The sequence below is a fragment of the Cebus imitator genome, unplaced genomic scaffold (assembly GCF_001604975.1).
Source record: "Cebus imitator isolate Cc_AM_T3 unplaced genomic scaffold, Cebus_imitator-1.0 Scaffold83, whole genome shotgun sequence".
In the NCBI taxonomy this organism is placed as follows: Eukaryota; Metazoa; Chordata; class Mammalia; order Primates; family Cebidae; genus Cebus; species Cebus imitator.
The window spans coordinates 604,602-624,775 of record NW_016107398.1 but is presented as its reverse complement, the minus strand read 5'-3'; the positions used below and the strand labels follow the sequence as shown (position 1 = coordinate 624,775).

Genomic DNA, 20,174 nt, shown 5'->3' with positions numbered 1-20,174 from the left:
TTGTGTTGCCTCCGAGACCTCTGTTCTGTTCCATTGGTCTATATCTCTGTGTTGTTACCAGTACCATGTTGTTTTGATTACTGTAGCCTTGTAGTATAGTTTGAAGTCCAGTAGTGTGATGCCTCCCGCTTTGTTCTTTTTGCTTAGAATTGACTTGGCTGTGTGGGCTCTCTTTTGGTTCCATATGAAGTTTAAGGTGTAAAATACATTTTTTAAATTTCACTTAAAAGCTTACCTAAACCACACTACTTTCAAAGATCAAATTATTTCTCTAGCCTTTTGACACCTATATTGGCTTCTATGAGGACACAAACAGAATGGGAATGTCAGCATACTATATTGACTTTGTATAATTTGCACAGGGTAGTATAAGGACTAAGTTAAATGGTCAGATTTTAAATTGTAGCCAAAAGCTAAATAGGCCCATACTATTCAGGGTCTCTTTGGGACTCATTTTAATGAAAATCATCAGGACCAAGAGGATCCATAGCCATTTTGTCAACAGCATTATTAATTCAGAGATGGTTTTATAGTATAGTATTTCTATTTAAAAACAAAGAAAGTTTTCATGTTTCTTTCCTCCATTTCTTCATGCCCTCTCATTTCAGTTCCCTTGATCTAATATTAAGATATAGGAAGAATCCAGAAATAAATGATAATTGAAAGGGTAACAAAATATTTAATATGAAGTCAATGTCCAAATTTAACAGCCTGTAGAAAAGAACACTTGGAATGATCTTAGTAAGATAAAACATAAATTTAGAACTATAAAGAATTAAATGGTTTTATGGCTGTTCCTTAAGCTTTACTGGATGTGTTTAGTGAATCAGAGGATTAAAAGGAAACTTAAGAAATCATTTTGACCATCTTATTGTCTCCAGGCAGATGGGACCTCAACTAGTACAAAGAAATGTATAACGTCCACTGTCAACCCTAATGTTTTAGGGACAAAGCAACATTCTATTCAGAAGTACAGCAGATATCAGCAAGCAAAACCACTTATGTCAACATCAGCCTATATCATAAACCATCAGTTGTTCTCAGGGCCAAAATAACTGATCGAGTCCTGGATTTGAGATCATTTTCTGTCACCTTTAAATTGACTCTATCTTGGCAGCAGTTTACGCTTACTCCATAGGAATTTCAGCACTGCACACATTTAAGCCTATATCTACATTCCCACTTTTCTTTGTGATATACTGCATATTTCCATACTGTTCTGAGCATTTTCCTATGACATCAAGTTTCAAAAAATGGCACTGTCAAAGGAAGATCTTCTATGCACATGTGTGTGTGTATATATATATATGTATATATAGAGACCCACATATATATATATATAGAGAGAGAGAGAGAGCCCCATATATAGAGCGAGAATGGGAATGTCAGTATACTATATTGACTTTGTATAATTTGCACATGGTAGTATAAGGACTAAGTTAAATGGTCAGATTTTAAATTGTAGCCAAAAGCTAAGTAGGCCCACACTATTCAGGGTCTCTTTGGGACTCACATATATATATATATATATATATATATATATATATATATATATATATATATTTGGAGGGAGAGAGAGAGACTTGCTGAAAGAGAGAGAGAGAGAGAGAGAGAGAGAGAGAGACTTGCTCTGTCACCCAGGATGGAGTGCAGTGACCTGATCTCGGCTCACTGCAACCCCTGACTCCTGAGGTTCAAGCAATTCTTGTGTTTCAACCTCTGGAGTAGCTGGGGTTACAGGCATGTGCCACCACATCTGGCTAATTTTATTAATAGTAAAGATGGGGTTTCACTGTATTGGCCTCGAAGTCCTGGCCTTAAATTATCTGCCTGCCTCAGTCTCCCCAAGTGCTCGGATTATAGGTGTGAGCCACTGTACCCAGCCAGCTACTGCACCCAGCCAATATATTTTTAATCTCTGTCAAATGATTATTTCCTTTAGCTAAACAAAATTCTCTCTTTCTAACTCTATAGGTTTGTCAAATAAAACCAATTTCTAATCTCATGGAAACAGAAAAATTTTAATATCAATTCCTTCATTAGAATCTGAATTTTGGCTTCCAGACAACTGAATACTTTGACACTATTCTAGACATCTATCTTTGAAGTCTTATACAGTCTGATTTTCTCTGGGTAATTACAAAGCAATCCTTTATACTCTAATTAAGAAACAATAGATTAAAACTATGACTCTTTACAACAATTTTTTTTCCTTCTATCAGTTTAAAATGGAATGTTCCTTCTATGCAATTTTGTTCATCTTTCTTAGAGACAGGGAACTGAATGCTCCTGTAGGTTACTTTCTATTGTTAGTCATGGTATTCACATAAAAGGCAAGTTTAAAAATAAAGAAATAAACAGTGTTGAAACTTTTCATTGATTTTGGTAACAAAAGAAGTATTTTATTACTAAGGAGAGCTTAAAATAAGCCTTTGTTATAGGAGAAAGAAATTATGCTGACAGCCTGAGAAAAGGAGTAACAATTCACAAGGCTAATAGAACAACAAAATATGTACTCTGGTAAATCCTTAGGACTAACTTGGGTTCCTGTAGCTATTTTCATACCAAAGTGACTTCAGAATACATGAAAAATGAAGAGATTACTGACGTAGGATCCCAAGTGAATTCATTTGGCACAACTTACTTTGTGAATTTATCTAAATCTGATATATCATCTAAATTCTTTCATTCCTATCATCTTCATTTCTCAAATTCTATGCTGATGACTAATCCTGAGAATGTCCTCAGTACTTAATATAAGCCTCTAGTAATTTACATTTATATTTTGATAGTCCAAATCTTATCATCATCCTTCAATATCCACCATCACTACCTTCCCATTGGGATTCTAGTTTTCCTTTTAAATTTCCTTAGTAGTATAAATGGTGGTTTCATGACCAGTGATGAATTCCTCAACAAGTTTCTTTAAAATATTTTACATTTCCTGGAAGGCACAGCACTCTATTATCATCAAACATTAGACCCATTGGCCTAATAAATGAAAGTCTAAGAACTGGATTTGAAAGAAGGCAGATTAACCAGAAAATAGTATAAAATGGAACTGGAAACATTTCAGGCTTAGAAAAACTTAGGTTCATACTGCATATTATTTCCAACTAGCTATAAATTCACTGTGATGTAGTGCATTAGAAATGAAAGTTCTCCCCTAAAACTATGAAATGGATTCCAAATACACAATATGTGTGCTGTAAGAGGTGAGACTGACTACAATACACAATACACTTCAAAAATAATAACCAGACTTGTTTTAAACCTGGATTTTTCACCTAAAATCTCACACAGAAAAAGCAGTTGGACATTTTGCGTGTTTCACTGTTTAAAAAAGCTGAGGGTCATAGAAACAGAAACTGTAAAAAAAACACTCCAATTCCAATATCACTGCTGCTGTGAACTATTCTGTAGGGAACCTTTATTCGTGGGGGTATGCAGAAGTCTATTGCAGGGGGTGCTCTTAGTAATTCTCTTTGTCCTTTTCTATTTTAAAATTAAAGTAGCCAGAGGAGGTATGTGTTGTAACAAGGATGTACCTCGACTCAATTATTGAGCTCAAAGGAAAACATATTCAGAATTGCTATGGTTTGAATGTTTGTTCCCCTCCAAATCTCATGTTGAAATCTGATCCCCAATGTTGGAGGTGGGGCCTAACGGGAGGTGTTTGTGTCATGCGGGAGGATTCCTCATGAATAGATTCACGCCCTCTCTCAGGGTTACTGAGTTCTTGCTCTGTGAGTTTCCTGGAGAGCTGATCATTAAAGAGCCTAGCACCTCCCACCTCACCCCCATTGCTTCTCTAGCCATGTGATCTCTGCACATGCAGGCTCTTCTTCACTTCCACCATGAGTGGAAGCAGGCTGAGGCCCTCACCAGATGCAGATGCTCAATCTTGAATCTTCCAACCATCAGAACCATGAACCATAATTTTTATTTTCTTTATAAATTACCCAGCCTTGGGTATTCTCTTTATAGCAACAAGAAATAGATTAAGAAAAGAATCCACCCAGGGATACATGACACCTATCACTAAACTTACCAACACCTCACAAATACTGAACAGAACCATGGTTATTTTTCTAAATTTAACCAAATAGCAAAATATTTTGATTTACTTCATTATATTTGGTTCACTGAAAAAAAATGTGTAAGCAAACAGAAGCACTTTTCTCTGCTTTAAGGAAGAATTTGATATATATGTTTAAGTCAACAATACAACCGTCCCCAACACACCTTTCCTAAGCTTGTCTCTCAGAATCTCCAATCTCTCCAGCTGTTTTTATGTGTCATTTAAACTGAACTTCTTTCATTTACCTGAGCCTTCCATGTCTTCTCTCACTCTGTAGGACTAACACATGCTCTTCTCGCTGTCTGCAATATTCTTTTCTTTCCCTGGATGATTCCTTCTTACTTTTCATGTCTCACATTAAATGTCACTTCCCCCAGGAAGCCTTCCAAGACCCTTCACGCTAGGTTACGTAATCATGGGGGTAGGTATTAGTGAACAGCGTCCTCCGTTCTCAGTAAGATTAGAATTCACTGAGACCTAAGCTAAGGAATCAAGCCAATGGAAATCAAAATGCCCTTTGTTGTACTCATGTATGCTGCAATGGAGAACCCAACTTTCATCTGCAGACAAGCGGGGTCTGCAGAAAATTGATGCTGAGTTATATAGATGCTTATCCACTGTCCCACAGGTACAGCTGGACAACTGCAGAGCTCCTCAAAGGGTCTCACTCCTGTGCAAGGTATGGCACCAAGGGTCACACAACATGTGTTTTCTCAAAGCACGTTGACTGTTTACAGAGAGGGACTGAGCTGTGCATGTTCCCAAGAGGAGTAGGGAGCTGGAAGAGGCCAGGAATGTCATTCCAGTGATACTCCTCATGAAAAAGGGAATAAAGCTTCTTCCCAGACAAAATGTACTGCTTGAGCAGCACTCCCAGCACTTGATCACTTTGATAAGATTGCACATTTAGTTGCCTGTCTTTTCTGCTAGACCTTCAGCTCCACAACATCACCAAGGACAGGACCATGTGTCTTTTGCTCACCAGTTACCTCAGGATTGGCAGAGACAGGCTGTTAACATGCACACATCGAAATAATCCATCAATCCATTAATGACTCATTCCTCTGTTCATTCCAAGGGAAATCATTTATTACTAATATTGAGATGGAAAAAGTTACTTGATTAAGGACAATGTATAGAGCTGTCATGCTTAGGACTCTTCAGATAGGTTGGTTAAGATAATTTAAGACCTTTAAAAACCTGTAGAAAAGAGTATCACTTAATCTTATTTTAATAGGTGAGTGTTAAACCTCATATTGTTTATGTTCTTTATTTTGACAAAAAGGAAGACTAGGAGAGGGGAGGAGATAGGAGTGAGAGAGAAAAAAGCAAAAAAGAACTGATTCTCAAAAGGTATAAAAGATATGGTTAGCAGAGATTAAACAGACTCTTAAGTTTTATTTGTAAATATCCCAAATAACTTAAAACTTGTTAGCGGGGAGACTTTATTTCTATGTGACAACTCACACACACACACAATTCCCACTTCTTTAGGAGCTGCAGAACAGCTTTAAAAGCAGCTGGTTTATCAGTTGGTAGGGGGTGAATAAGAACAAGTGCTGGCAAAGATATGGAGGAAATGGAACCCTCATACATTGCTGGGGGAGATGAAAAATGGTGCAGCCACTTTGAAACAGTCTGTCTCAAAAGTTCAACACAATGTTGCCATATGACCCAGTAATTCTGCTCCTACATATAACCCACAAGAATTAAAATATCTCTATGCAAAAACTTACATATGGATATTTAGAGCAGCTTTAGTCACAGGAACCAAAAACTGGCAAGAGCCTAAATGTCCGTCGATGATGGATGGATATAAAAAATGTGGTATATCCATATAATGGCATGTTATTAGCCAATAAAAAGGAATGAAGTACTGGTACATGTTACAAGGGTGAACCTTGAGAACACAACGTGAAGTCAAAGAAGCCAGTCACAGAGGACCACATACTATGTAATTCTGTTTATATGAACTGTCCAGAGTAGGCGAATTCTCAGGGACACAATGAAGATTAATGTTTATTACGGGATGTTGGGGCTAGGGATGAATGAGGAGTGATGGTTTATGGATTTGGAGGTTACATGCTAGAGAGATTGCTAAAAGGGATTTTGGTAATGGTTGCACATGTCTATTAATAAACTAAACGCCACTGAATTGCACACTTTACATAGGTGAATTACGTCTTGACAAAGCTGTATTTTGTTTGTTTGTTTTTTTAGTTAAGCAGGATGAGATTGGGAAGATGACGCTAAGTCCTGGGATTAGACTAATTCTGGTTCTTCTGCCTATCGCAGGGAGCCTGCTAGAGAATGAGGTGCTCCACGCTACCCACTTTCTTTTTCACATGGCTGACCTCCTATTGAGGCTTGATTTATTATTGAGGTGAGAAGGTTGCAGTAGGCAATTCTGAAAGAAATCTACTTGGTATCACTTTTAAAAACATCAAATGAACAATTCATCAAATGAGGCAAAAGAAACTAGGCTTACAACAACCAGCTCTGATGAGATGCTTTCCAACAGATACAGAGGTAAGATGGCCTACGAGTTAGGACCCATGTTGGCCCACTCACACCAGGGCAGATTAATTTTCAAGAAAAGGAAAAACTGAAATATTTGATTAGAGTCTTGTGTCTAGAAGACACTAGAATTCTCTTTCATCCTTCTTGCTGTATTAGTGTGTGGGGTGTTAAGCATCTATGAAGTCTATGAGGTGCCAGACTTTTTAAAGGTTATCTTCTTTTATCTCCACACCAACCCTATCAGCTAGATGGTATTATCTCCATTTTACAGTTAAGGAAACAAGTAAAATTCAAACAGAAATCATCTTAAAGGAAGTTTTCCTAGACTACAGAGCCAGCATTTAGAAGAACTGTTTGACTCCAGAGCCTAGGCACTGTCCACAACCATATGTGGCCTCCCTCTGCTGTACGAGAGCAGAGGCAGAATTGCTTCAGCTACTGCTCAAGAGAACCTAGGGCAGAGACTTGCAGAGGCTTTGAGCCTACCTCTCTTGGCCCAGGCCACCCCTGGCAATTGGATAGATTTGTGGTCTAAGTCCCTGAAGTCATGAGTAGACAAAAATCCATCCTTCACTCGCCAGGACAGATACAAACCTCAAGATAATTTGTTTTCCAATGGTTTCAGCTTAAAGTTCTGGTTTGGCATTGGCTTTCTCACAACTAGCAGCTGTAGGCAATTTTCACACAGAATAGAGACATCAATAAGGCAGAGAGTGGAATTTTCTCCCTTATGAATACAGAACAATGAGCTGTCTTCAAGATGTACATGAAGCTGCCACCACGTGGGCTCCTCGCTCTCATTTTGGGAGGCTGACAAAATACGACTGAAAGGACTGTAGATGTGGAATGCTTTGAGGGTCCCGGCTCTGCCTACCAGCTCCACTACCACTGAGAGCAGTCATTAGCTATCAGCAACACCTATGCCCCTCGGTTGACTTTTTTTTTTTTTCCTTTAATCCAAACACCAAATTGAACCAGAGACTTTCAGTTTTAAAACATTTTAAGTGGGAAATAAAACCCTGCCTGTCAATGCATCATTACTGCCCTTCTTGACTGCTATCTTGGTAGATGATTCACTGCCCCTCCCTGCAAGAGGACTATGTGCCATCTGCCTGCCATGACCTCAGGTTTGGCCATGTCACTTGTGGTGCTGATCCTGATGGAAGAATGATGCCTCCTTACCTGTGAACTTGTGTTGCCGTATGATCTGCACTGGCCAATGAAATGTGGGCACAAGTGACATGTGTTATTTCCAAGCATAAGCTTAGCGCCTATGAGTGGTTTGCCAGGTTTGTCTTTACTCTTCCACCCTGCCTGGGTATTGGACAGAAGACAGAAGGAACAGAACTATAGCAGACCCACAGTGGACATTCAGCACAGCAAGCATTACACCTCTGCTGTTGTAACCAATGGGGTTTTGCTATCACAGCATAACCTAGTTTAAGATGACTGAACCAGCCATTAACATTGATCCCCCCAACTTCTTTTCTCACCTTCAATTCCTGCTGACAGCTCGCTTCCTCCAGAAAGTCTTCCCTATCACTTTCCTCATCCCACACAACACATATTACACACACACAGGCAATTTGTGATTATTCTTTTGGTGCCATTATACCTTCTTTATAATGGATCTCCTTTTGCTACCATCAGATCTTTGGGGGCCAGGTTCTAGCTTTCTATTTCAAACTTCCTTGTTAACACCTACAACAGAGTTCTTGATGCAGTGGAGATCAGAGAAGAGAGAAATTCCTTAAATACTGAAAATATTCAACAACATAAAATGCAAGCACACTGGTAGGAGTCATCTTTTCTTCCCTGACCAACTCTGGTTGGCAATAGGCCCATTGCTCCATGCAGGAGACCAGAAATCAAACATTAGCTTCAAAGCCTCTCTCATACTGGCTTATCTTTCTGCTTTGTAAGTGAATTCTGGTCTCTAAAAGTTGGAGTGACACGGCCAGTTCAGATATTACCCCAGGAGAGCACTGACACAGCATATAGTACGTTCTTGACCTAAGAATCATGCAAAATGGATACTATTCTCTCGTGTCTGTGGAACAATATAAATGGTCCATTTAGATCTAACTCCATTACAAAGGAGATCATGTCCTTTACAGACAAATGGAGAGAGCTGGAAGCTGTTATCCTCAGCAAACTAATCAGAAAACCAAACACCACATGTTCTCCCTAATAACTGGGAGCTGAACAATGAGAATACATGGAAACATGGGAGGAAACAACATACACTGGAGCCTGTGGCAGGGGGTGGGGGTATGGTGGAGTGGGCAGAGCATCAGGAAGAACAGCTAATGGATGGTGGCCTTAATGCCTGGGTGATGGGGATGACTGATCTGTGCAGCAAACCACCATGGCACACGTTCACCTATGTAACAAACTGCACATCCTGCAAATTTATCTCAGAACCTAAAAGTTGAAGGAAAAAAAAAGAACTAACTCCATTACAAAATGCCAGTGGTGATCAAGGCAGGATACAGTATTCACACAACCTTTATTAAGCATGTTTAAAGGCCAGGCACTGGGCCACTCCCACTGTGTACTATTCTCACTGAAACATTATGTCAAACCTAGAAGGAGATGTTTCTTTCCTCCAGAAAACAGGATCAGAAAAATAAGACGAGTTTTTTTTTTTTTTTTTACAATTATGCAGATAAAGTCAGAGCAGTGATTTAAATGAAGGTCTTCCTAATTCCTATGCTAGCACCTTTAAACTATGTATGCCGTAATATCCTCTCGAATACAGAATGGAAATAAAAATCACTTGATACTTGAAAAGCTAAGCTGAATAATGTACTTACATCTCTTGATGAATGGGTCCTGCACTAGATACATCCCTCATTTCAGTATACAGGATTCTAAAATATGACAGTATCTATAAAAAGATTCCCACAACAGTTATTATTCTAATTCTATCATTAGGCTAAGTAATGATGCTGTACTTAAGTAATGTCTTTCACCAAAGGATCAAAGACAGGATGAGAAGTATGATTAACTTTTTAAAAATACATTGATACTATATATTGGGTGTGGAGGTAGGGGAGCATTAGGGAATCTGGATAGGTGTGAAGTAAATGAAGGAATTATTTATGCATACATGCATAGAGTAAGGTTGGGATGGAGACAAATTAGGAAGAGCAACTTAAGATGCAGTATTGCCACATATTTGAAGAACTGAAGGTCTAAATACCCCCATCCACTTAAAGCACCAGCAAAACACTTGGATGTTAGTAACACTACTCTCTTCTAACTCTTTCTTCTCCACATGTTTAGTGCTGACAGTGAGAGTGCAGACATAAAGGTGAATGGGGGCTATTTCGCTGAAAAGGAAAAGTCTACAGCAAACCAAACCAATCCATTCACATGCTCTCCTCTTCTCCTTCCCTGGCTCCCCACCAATGCCAGAATAGAAAACTGGAACTCACCACCAGTTCACTGAACATGACATCCAGCTCCTCCACAGGGGGCATGGGCAATGCTGGCTCCATGGTCTGAAGCGCAAAGTTGCTATCATTTCGCAGCCGATATGTGATTTCTGGGTGATCATTATTTCGGAAACAGCAAAAGATGAATGAAATACCTCGTCCACCTCTCTTTCTTGGGGCCATGGCTGAATTCTGTTCTATTTCTTGATGTGACTAAACTCTGCAAAAAGAGGACATGACATGGTTAAGAGTACAGGAACAGACAAAATAATTTTTAAAACGCCAGACCAACTCGAGAAAGAGCTCTGTGTGCTGGTGACATTGAGGGCGCTCTGTAGCACACAGAGAAAACAACACTGAGTGGATTGGAATCCACTTGGGCAGAGAACACAAACCTTCTATTCACTTGTTGAATGTGTTTCCTGCAATAACTGCTGAGCAAACAGGACAACTCCAGTCACTTCCCCAAAAACATACACTCTAATCATTCTGCAGTACTGTCTGCTCTTTGTACATCACATTCCCTTTCCTGCTGACCCAGTTTGTTCTTGTTACTCTCCTTGGAAGAATGACCTTCTCTTCCTTGCCCCCTAGCAGATCTCTTTCTTATCTTTTAAAGTCTGATTCCAATTTCTTCTTTACCTTCCCTAAATAGAATTAATAACATATATGCTATGACATGACTATCCACTCTAGCATGGTCACAGTCTAAGCTCTTTATGAGTGCGTCTTCCTGTTAGACTGTGATAACTGAAATGAGGGGAAGAGGCTGTGCATCAAGTACTTTGTGGGCCTAGTGCCCTGCACAATGCCAGGAAGAGAGGAGGCACTCAGTAAATGTTCATTGTATTAACTAATTTAAATTCACAATAAAGCCAGAGGGACTTGAGCTAGAAGGGCCAGAGATTTTCAAGCTGAAAAGACTAAATGAGTTCACCAGTAAGGAAAAGAAATGGTTAAATTACACACACACACACACACACACACACACACATTCACCTAATAGAATATTACACACTAATTTAAAAGGACCAAGGTATTTGTTTATACCCTTTTGAATCCAAATTTTCACCACAAAAATATGTTTTAGTGATGATAGAGGATATGTTTTAAGTTACAACTGTATATATTGCCTTGGAAAGATTTCCAGTTGATGTTGTCTGTTGAAAAAAGCTAGTCAAAGAAGAACAATACGCATAGCATGATGCTACTATGTCTTTTTGAAAACCTCATACCAAAAGCCATACATGTACATTTATTTCCACCAAATAGTCTGGAAGGATAGACAGCAAATCCCTAATTCTTCTCTTCTGAGAATGGAATAAAATTAGAAAAAGGAAAGAAAAAGAATGTTCTTTCCATGCTTTTTAAAAAATAGTGAACATATATTCATGTATGACTGTTTGAAGTTTTCAATGTTTAAAAAGAGATGAGGTTAAAAAAAAAAAAAAAGTGGGATGAGATTGGCCCTTCAAAAGATGGAAGGGCAGGGTAGCAGAAACATATTTAGGTCAGGAAAGGTGGTAGAACAAGGCGTGAATGCCTTCCACCCAAGCAGACCACTCATTCCTTCTTGCTCTTATCTTTGTCTTGTAACATCCTCCCACCCTGAAAGTACCAATCCTGAGAGTGTACCCACTGCTGCTGATAGCTGAAATTCAGTTCAACATTTCTGAAGGGCAACTTATCAAAGGCTTAAAATAGCCACATGTTTTGACCTAGTATTTCTACTTCTGAGAATGTAAGCTTAGGAAATATTCAGAGATGTTATAAAAATGTTTTCACAGAAATTTCCAAAGCATTATCTATAAGAGCAAATAAGGGCATAAAATAAGTGCTGGTAATGAAGGACTATACAGAAAAGGTAAATAAATGATGGTACAACTAGATGACAGACTACCAAGCAGCCCCTTGTAAAATAATATTTAATGACATGCAAATACTTGTGTAAAATAAAGAATAGGTATACAGGGTCCCATTTTTGCAAGAAAAAATTCACATATATGAACAGGAAAAAAAAGGACAAGATAAATACAACAAAATGCAGGCAGCAGTTAGTTCTGTGACAAATGTACAGACTACCCTATTTAACAAACAAAAAGACTCTTCTGCACTTCCTAAGTTGCCATACTGAAGACATACTACTTCCATAGTTAATAAAGTAAGATCTAAAAACTCCATTGATATGATTATCTGCTTATATTAGAGGGGGAATATGAGTATGCAAAAATATTCCTATCAAAAATATCGAAGTTAGGGTAATCTACATACTAGCTTTTCAAACTATCTGTGGTAAAGGACTAGTTGTTTTCATCCAATCTGCTATAAACTGAAAGATTTCAGCAATGTCAAATTGCTATAAAAGTTAAAATGCTTAATCTCAATTCTTGCACTCAGCACAGGTAGGCAGCAGCAACACTGATGTACATTAGGACATGGGAGTCATGACTTATCTCATGAACATATAACTGTTAATATTTGTCTCTGGTATGTGTTCTTGGGGCAGGAACCACATCCCACTCAGAAGCCAAGCTAGTGTCCTGCACATCTTATCCTCGGTAAACTGAAGAGAGATTATTCAGGGACTACTGACAAGATCTGTATGACTGTGGGAGACAGGGAAGTATTCTCCAGGAAGGCAGTGTTCAGGCGAGTGGAAAACGAGGGTAAGAAAATAAAGTAGACTAAAATAGGCAAGGGCCAGCTCATGGAAGGTCCCGTGGCCACGTTCAGCCTTCAAATTCATTTCCAGCCATCTCTTTCAGGCAGTCTTGCTAATATGCCTAACTGGGTATGGTCTGGGCCCTCTTAGCATCTTGTGACCTCCATCATGTACAGCCAACATTTACTGTAAATCTGGGTCTTTATCCTCTCACTGAGGAATCGAAGCGTGAGGAAAAGTGTCATGGAACATGTCATTTAGTGTTTTGCACATAGGAGTACAGCCGAAGTATTTGGGGAATAAATAAACATAGAAATAGTTTTCCTTTGGCATGTTACAAGTTTCACTTAAACCGAAGTTACATCACATTCTGGCTGTACTGAGGAGGGGAAGAGGGTGGGGGGTAATATTAAGATCTAAAAATGAGTCCAAAGCATTTTTCAAGTCTTAAAAAGAAAATGCCAACAGCTCTAAAAATAATATGAAGTTCTTGGCTAGTTTCAGTAATAAGACAGAGTCTACTACATTTAGGAACCTAATTGAAATCCTTTTAATTAGTACCAAAATATTACCTTTGACAGGTTATTTGTATGTGGAAGCCTCAGTGAAACCCAAAGGCCAAGTTTTTATGCTGGCTCCTCCACAGATTCCCAAATACAAGATCCTTTATTAAACCCATCCTTAAACTCTAGATGACGGCATGTGTTGGAGATTTCCAACAAGCATTCGTTCTTTTCCCCATATATGGAGCTCCACTATTCAGAGCCTAGTCTTTTAGATACAGACCAAAACACTAAACAAAAAGAATCATTCCACTGGACCCCTCAGGAGCATCTGCCCACCTTAACTGCTCCAGCACTTCACCGACGAGCGATTCCCAACAACTGCCATGTACATAAGATTTAATACATACATTTGCACCTGTCACTTCATCATCCCCATTTCACAGGTGAGACTTAAGAGGAGACTTGGAAAGAAGGGGAGCCATCAGGAAGATGGAAGTTTGAGGGGCCACACACTGGAGAGAGGTCTCTGCACTGGCCCTCAACAACTTGATTTTCTAGCCCCCATCTCCCAACACCCCAAAAGCTGCCCATGCCCATACACACTTGGTTTGCTGGTGAAGGTAGAGATGTTTATGCGGAGAAGCCCATACACCATAAAAGTAACAACAGCTGCCCTACCCCATCATATCCATCCATTTCTGAAGTCAAATGTTTATCAAGTACAAATTACGAGCCTAACAGTCCAAACAGTGTGCTGGGCACTAAGGGAAGAGAGATGAAAATTAGAAAAGATTCCTGTGTGCTTTGGGGAAGGCAGGAAAAAAAATCAAGAAAACTAAAACATGACTCCTGAAGTTGGTTCATGTTACCAGGGATGCAAGGAAGAAAGTGAAGGGCAATGGTGGTAGTGGTGGGAAGGCAGCGCTTTCAGACAGTATGATCAGGGAGGGCCTCTTCTGACCAAGGCATTTAAGCTGAGACCTGATGGATAAAATGGGACTAGCCCTGCAGAGTGCTGGGGAAGAGGATTCCGGGTAAAAGGAGATGTGTGTGAAGCCCAGGACAGGTGAGGAGCCAGCACATTTGAGTCGCTAGGGAAGACCAATGTTGCTGAAGCCTAATGCGCCATGGCAGGTGCCGAGTCTTAGGGGTACTGGGAAGGAAGAAGTTGGAGACAGCAGGGCCCAAACCAGAAGAACTACATGCTAAAAGGATGTCTCTGACCTGGCCTTTGCCAATTTTATTTTCTGGACCCCATCTCCAACACCCTAAATATGCCTCATATGCAGGCACGCGCGTGCACCCGTCAGACCTCAGCAATGGTGGCACCTCTCAGCCCACACATCTACAGTGTCTTCAGCTTAGGGTGTCTTCCTTCTTTATCTGACCCTCTTCCACTCACCATTCAAGACTCTGCTCAAATATTGCTGCTTTGTAGGCCTTAAGTTTTCCAGACAGTTACATATTTCTTTCTACACCCCTAGCATGATATACACACTTGAGTGCCTTTTTTTTAAATGTCCATTTCACACACTAGACTATGAGATTCTGAAGGCAGGGACCAAGGTTTAGTCAATTCCTGGCATGTAGTATATTCTTAACAAATGTTTGTTGAATGCAAAAGCATAAATGCCTAAGTGAACAGATGGTCTCACCTCTGAATGTCAGAGATATGTGACTGGGTGTTCTTCCCATAGTTGTCTGAAGATCTGTTTTCAAAACCACCAAGGCATTTGGAGCCAATCAGATCATTAAGTCCTCCTTAGGCACTTGTCAAGCTTTCTGATGCTGTCAGAAGCCTTAAATGAATTCCATCCTCGGGATATTTGCAGCTTTCCAGCTTCCCCAGAGTGAGGAGTTTCTGGCCAAACTAGCTGGTGCTTGGTTTTTCAACTCATTCCCAAGTAAGTGCTATTGAAAAGAGGCCCGCTGATAAAATATTTTAGACATTTCCCTAATATCTTATATTCAGTCAACATTTTACCCAAGAAAATACTCATTTACTTAGTCATCATGATCTGCACTTCCTCAATACACCCACAGAGTGTTAGGTACTGGAGACACAGATGAAGAAAACTCAAAACACCATTTGGGGACATCGCAGACTAATGGGGACGTATGGCAGGGAGAGGAGCTGGTCCTTTTTCTGTCTGATGAAGAGGAAATGCATAGTTCCTGAAACCAGGGGCCTAGGTTTCCACATCTTGGCTTCTTTTTAATCAGATCAGCCTGAGGAAGAGGACTAATTCCACCATGACAGCTGGGCCCTGAACCAGAGCACATCTTCTAATCTCAGCTTCTCACATTGCTGCAGAGGAAGAAGTCACTTCTGGGACATCGAAACTGCAATCCATCTATAACATTACAGATGACTATTGCTATGCTCTACACAAGGAAACAATCAAAAAGCTTCTTAAGATTCTGGAGCAGGTGCATTTTCCTTAGCAAAGAGGAAGAAATCCAATCCATCTGTGGCCTAGCTAGAAGTCAGACTCATTTGTACTGCTCTTTAACAGAACAAGCAATACTCTCAATGTGGCAACAGTCAAGAACTGACGCCAAATTTTAGGGAATGTGGATGATGATAATTATGATGATAAAATATTGGAGAACAACCTAGAGTCCACAAGAAAGCCCTCCATAACACTTTCCCTTTGATAATGCCAAGTCACAATATATGTGATATGTAAAGTTTGTTTTCCACAAAGCAAGACACAATCGGTATTTAATATGTGAGTGAAATGTGAAGGTTGTCATAACAAAACAGATTTTTGCTGACGCATGGACTATTTTACTTGGTTCATCAGGACTTCTGCCACACATTTATAAGATGACTGTCGAGACTGAGGGATCTGATTGCCAAGGTTTTCCTCTAGCCAGAGGGGTTTAGGGGAAATGGCAGTCAAGATATGCAGGAAGAAGGTGGGGAGGGACAATGAGATCTTGAGAGCCACCAACTTGGTTAGAAGTTGTGAGAGAGTTTTTAGATCCACTTGCAAAGTACAGTGGGGACCATAATTGCTGTTCCCCACTTCTATTTTATAAGTCAAGATAGACAGCATTTGACATTGAATTTTCCTAAGAGTTATAATCTTAACACTAAAATATAGTCATCATTCTGTTACTATAAATGGTCTCTGGAATTTGTGAAACAATAGAATTCCTGTCAAAAACGTACAAAGAGGGACAAGAAAACAGAAAGTTATGCCATAAGAGCTACTTTAAAGAGAACGGCTGGGGGACCCTCCACTTTAGTTGCCATACCCATGTTTTCAGAACTGCAGTTTACCTCGCATTTTGCAAATTTCCAAAGGGCCCTGATGTGTAATTTGTGTTGCAACAACACAATCATGTTAACCCACATTCTCTTATCAAGAAAAATATGAAAGGAAAAAACTGCTTTGCTTCTCTCCTTGGCCATCCCTCTCCTCTCTCACATTCCACATGTCTGGTTTCATTTCCCAAATACACCAGATGTCAAATACTATTTGGAGCTTTAAAACAAAAATCACGGGATATAGTCTAAAGCTTATAGGAGAAATGTCTGAAAGGGAATCATGTTTTCCCCGCAGGTTTCAACATCCTCTCCATCAGGAAACGGAAAGGGCGTTTCTCAGTCAGTGTGTCCAGTGGAGGGACAGCCCTGCCCACACAGTTGGTCCCAAAAGGATGTTCTAATAGGGCACTTACTGAACTGGCTCCTGGAACTTCACCCAGCAGTCAGTCCTCTCTACCCAGTAACTTTTCTGAGGCAAGAGGAAAACAATGAGAGCATCCACAGACAGGGAAACCAATAGCAAATGTTCAAAAAAGCCATCAGCTCCCTGAAAACACTTTCTACCTCTATCTGCTCTCTCTTCCTCAGCATAGGCAGGGGACATGAGTGGAAGCCAGAACTTCCCCTTCCTTCCCCACCTTCTCCCTAGATAAGGGAGGAGGGCACCCAGGTGAAGTCTGTGCATACCCTCAGGCCAGACGAGGCCTCAACCTGCACATAATTAAGAATCCATCTCCAAGTCCCGCCAGAAACATTATGCCCAACCCCTCATGTAAAGAGCAAAGAAGAGGACCTCCAAGTTTTGATCCTAAAAACTGGCAACAACTATTGTGTGTCACATCTCAACACTTTACCATGGGTTTAGGGCCTAAATCCCTAAAGCCAATATAACAAGTTTCTTGAGTTAGGAAGTTTGTGCTGCTCACGTGACAGAAACCAGTCTGGAAGCCAAGACATCTCGTCTAGATCATCTGGGAGAGAAGCCAAACCCAAAGTGTCCTTGGAGCACCCCAAAGACATCACAGCTCACAGACAGCTGCACCCTCCCCCTGCTGACCTGTTCCTACTCTGTGAGTTAAGTCAATAAACAAATGTAAGCTGAAGGCAAATGAAATGCAAATCATCTTCTTCCTCTGGGTTCCTATCTGCCTCTAAGGGGTCCACTCAGATATTGTACAAAGAGAAATTTAAATTGTGGGGGCTACACAAACGTAAAACACTACAACTCCACAGCCAGCTCTGTCACATCAAAGCTCTCTCTCTCATCTAAGAGGCCAGGTTTTGTTCTCTACAAAAGTACAAAAGAATGCAACTTTCCTGAATCACCTAGCAGCTCTTTCAGAAATCTGAGAGTACGGCCATCAGTCACAGACAAGAATACTTGTGTGTTGCAAGACACTGGCAATCACATGTACTCTACAAACCCTGGTCCTCTGTGATCCAAGTGTAATGACCCCTAAAGTCAGTCTTCAGAGGCAGCCACATTCACCTTTGAAAATGTCCCCCCACCGCAGGGACCACACTTTTCGTACTTAAGGCTTCAGATCTTCCCAAACAAGCAGTCAACCCTTTAGTGCTATCCATATAGAAAATGCAAATGATATTAAAAGATATTGTTTAAAAAAGAAATATATTAGGCATTTGTTAACTTCCTAAAAATTGAAATAATTCAGCCAAATTTTGAGAGATGCAAAGTTAAATAGATTTATACTTAATTTCAACAGTTATGTTTACCACATCTTCAAGCAGAGTTTACTATGGATTACAGAAGATACTAGACGTACTCTGGGCTGAGGGCTCATGATGCCATCCTTATGGTGTCACTAAGTCCCTCTCCCTGGCGAGGCCTAGATGGGGTTCCCAGGGGAAGTGACTACTGCTCCCAGTCCTCACAGCCCCAAACAAGATGCTGTTCAATCTTGCTCCTTCTCAAATATTATAATTGCATTTTATCATGGAGGCATCTTACTGCCAACTAGGTATAATTTTTATTTCTATACAGGCTTCTGTGGAGAAAAATGGCTGTTGGCATACTTGATAAATGACAGTTTGCTAAACTGGAAATAAATAAAATTTTGCCCAGAGGACTTTATATGTTCATGTTTATACTGAAAGCAAATTTTAAAACTCACTAATTACCTTCCTCTTTTTATGATCTCCTACTTTTATGCCAAGATTATTTCAATACAATTGCAACAGGAGAAAATGAAACATCACAAAGAACAAAGATTCTTGGTTAAAATTAGCCTCACTCTCTGGTAACAATTAAGAAAACTCCAACTTTCTCACGTAGATGCCTGTGCTTTCCGGTTAGGGAAAAACTGATAGACACAATACCACACAGGCAGCCACAGAATTGCAACACAGGTTCAAATAACAGCTCCACCACTTCTTTCTTGGAGTGACTTTAGGAAAGACACATCCTCTAAAACTCAGTTTTATCATCTGTAAAAATAAAGTTGTACATATTTTTGTCTACCCTCTGTTGTAAGTGAATTAAGATGTTTTACAATGAAAACACAATAAGACCAAACTTTCAACACAGAACGAAAGACAGAAAGTCAAGGTGGGAGAAACTTAGGGGGCCACACATGAAAAAAAATCTAAGCCAGCGCAACACTTTGGTGTGAGCCTCCAAGCAGCCCAGGCAAAAAGGAAAATGGATAGACTGTGTAACTCTCACCCACTAATTAAAAGAAACATGCCAATTCATGTTTCATGTCAAGGGGAAGATTCCTTCTTAGCCCAGGGAGAAACTGTTCAAAGGCATAGTCTAAGGGCTAAATGAGATGCTCTGTCTCCTCACACTAAAGAGCACCCCAAAGTACTCAAGAAATGTTTGATGGCTTTTAAATGGACACTACAAAGGGAAGTGATAACTACATTAAAAAGTTGGGGGAGAGGATTTATTTCTTAACTACTGTTTGGTGGAAACATGTTAACCAGATTCCTTTCTCTGACATTCCTGTGTATCAGCAGAGTAAATTCCTGGCATGAGACTGGTTTAATCTCTACAGGGCAGTTGTCATCACTAAATCAAGGGCTCTGCAGGTTGGTCAGTTTATCTGCAAATTGTGGGAATTTTTCTGAGGGTTTCTGGAGCAGGATGGGAAAAGGCATTTTTTAAAAAAAGCTTTCTTGTATATTTTAAAGAATTCAGCAGGTTTAGTATTTCCAATCCGACCAATTGTACAAAATTCCCACATTTACAAGCCCAATTGAGTTACTGCAAGGACACTGACATTTGCAATACTGACATAATTCCCCTTGACATCCTCAGTCACTGATCACATCTACTTATCCTACTTTCTAGGTCTGAATGTATCTTCTCTGGCCAAGAATCGATGGTGAACTGATCACCAAGATAGAAAATCTACTGCAAACCCTCAAGATACAAGCATCCAGAGCTGCTGGCTTTCACACTTTTTCCTCAAAAAGATCATTCTGAACACATGTGAACACTGCCACAATTTGCCATTACAAATGTAAAAAATGTTGAGAGAGAGCTAACTATATGGTGATTCCTGGGTTTAAAATTACAGTGTGGCAAGCTGTTTATTAGAGTTTAAGTCTCTCCACAATGCCTGTTGCTCAGAGAGGCTCATTTGGGGCAGCACATTGAGCTTTGAATCATGGCCAGCACTACAACACACCTCAGCTCCAGCTTTTCCTTTTTTTTTTTTTTTTT

At 39.9% G+C, this 20,174-nt stretch overlaps 1 protein-coding gene across 1 annotated transcript in view; it reads right to left on the bottom strand.

Moving 5' to 3' along the window:
• The window catches only part of DAAM1 (dishevelled associated activator of morphogenesis 1), a 191,472-nt gene that overhangs the window by 101,176 nt on the left and 70,122 nt on the right, over positions 1-20,174 (bottom strand). The window contains exon 2 of the mRNA XM_037740467.1: positions 10,042-10,261. Within this exon, the coding sequence (XP_037596395.1) occupies positions 10,042-10,224 (183 nt within the window). The 5' untranslated portion in view covers positions 10,225-10,261. The remainder of the gene's footprint in view (positions 1-10,041; positions 10,262-20,174) is intronic.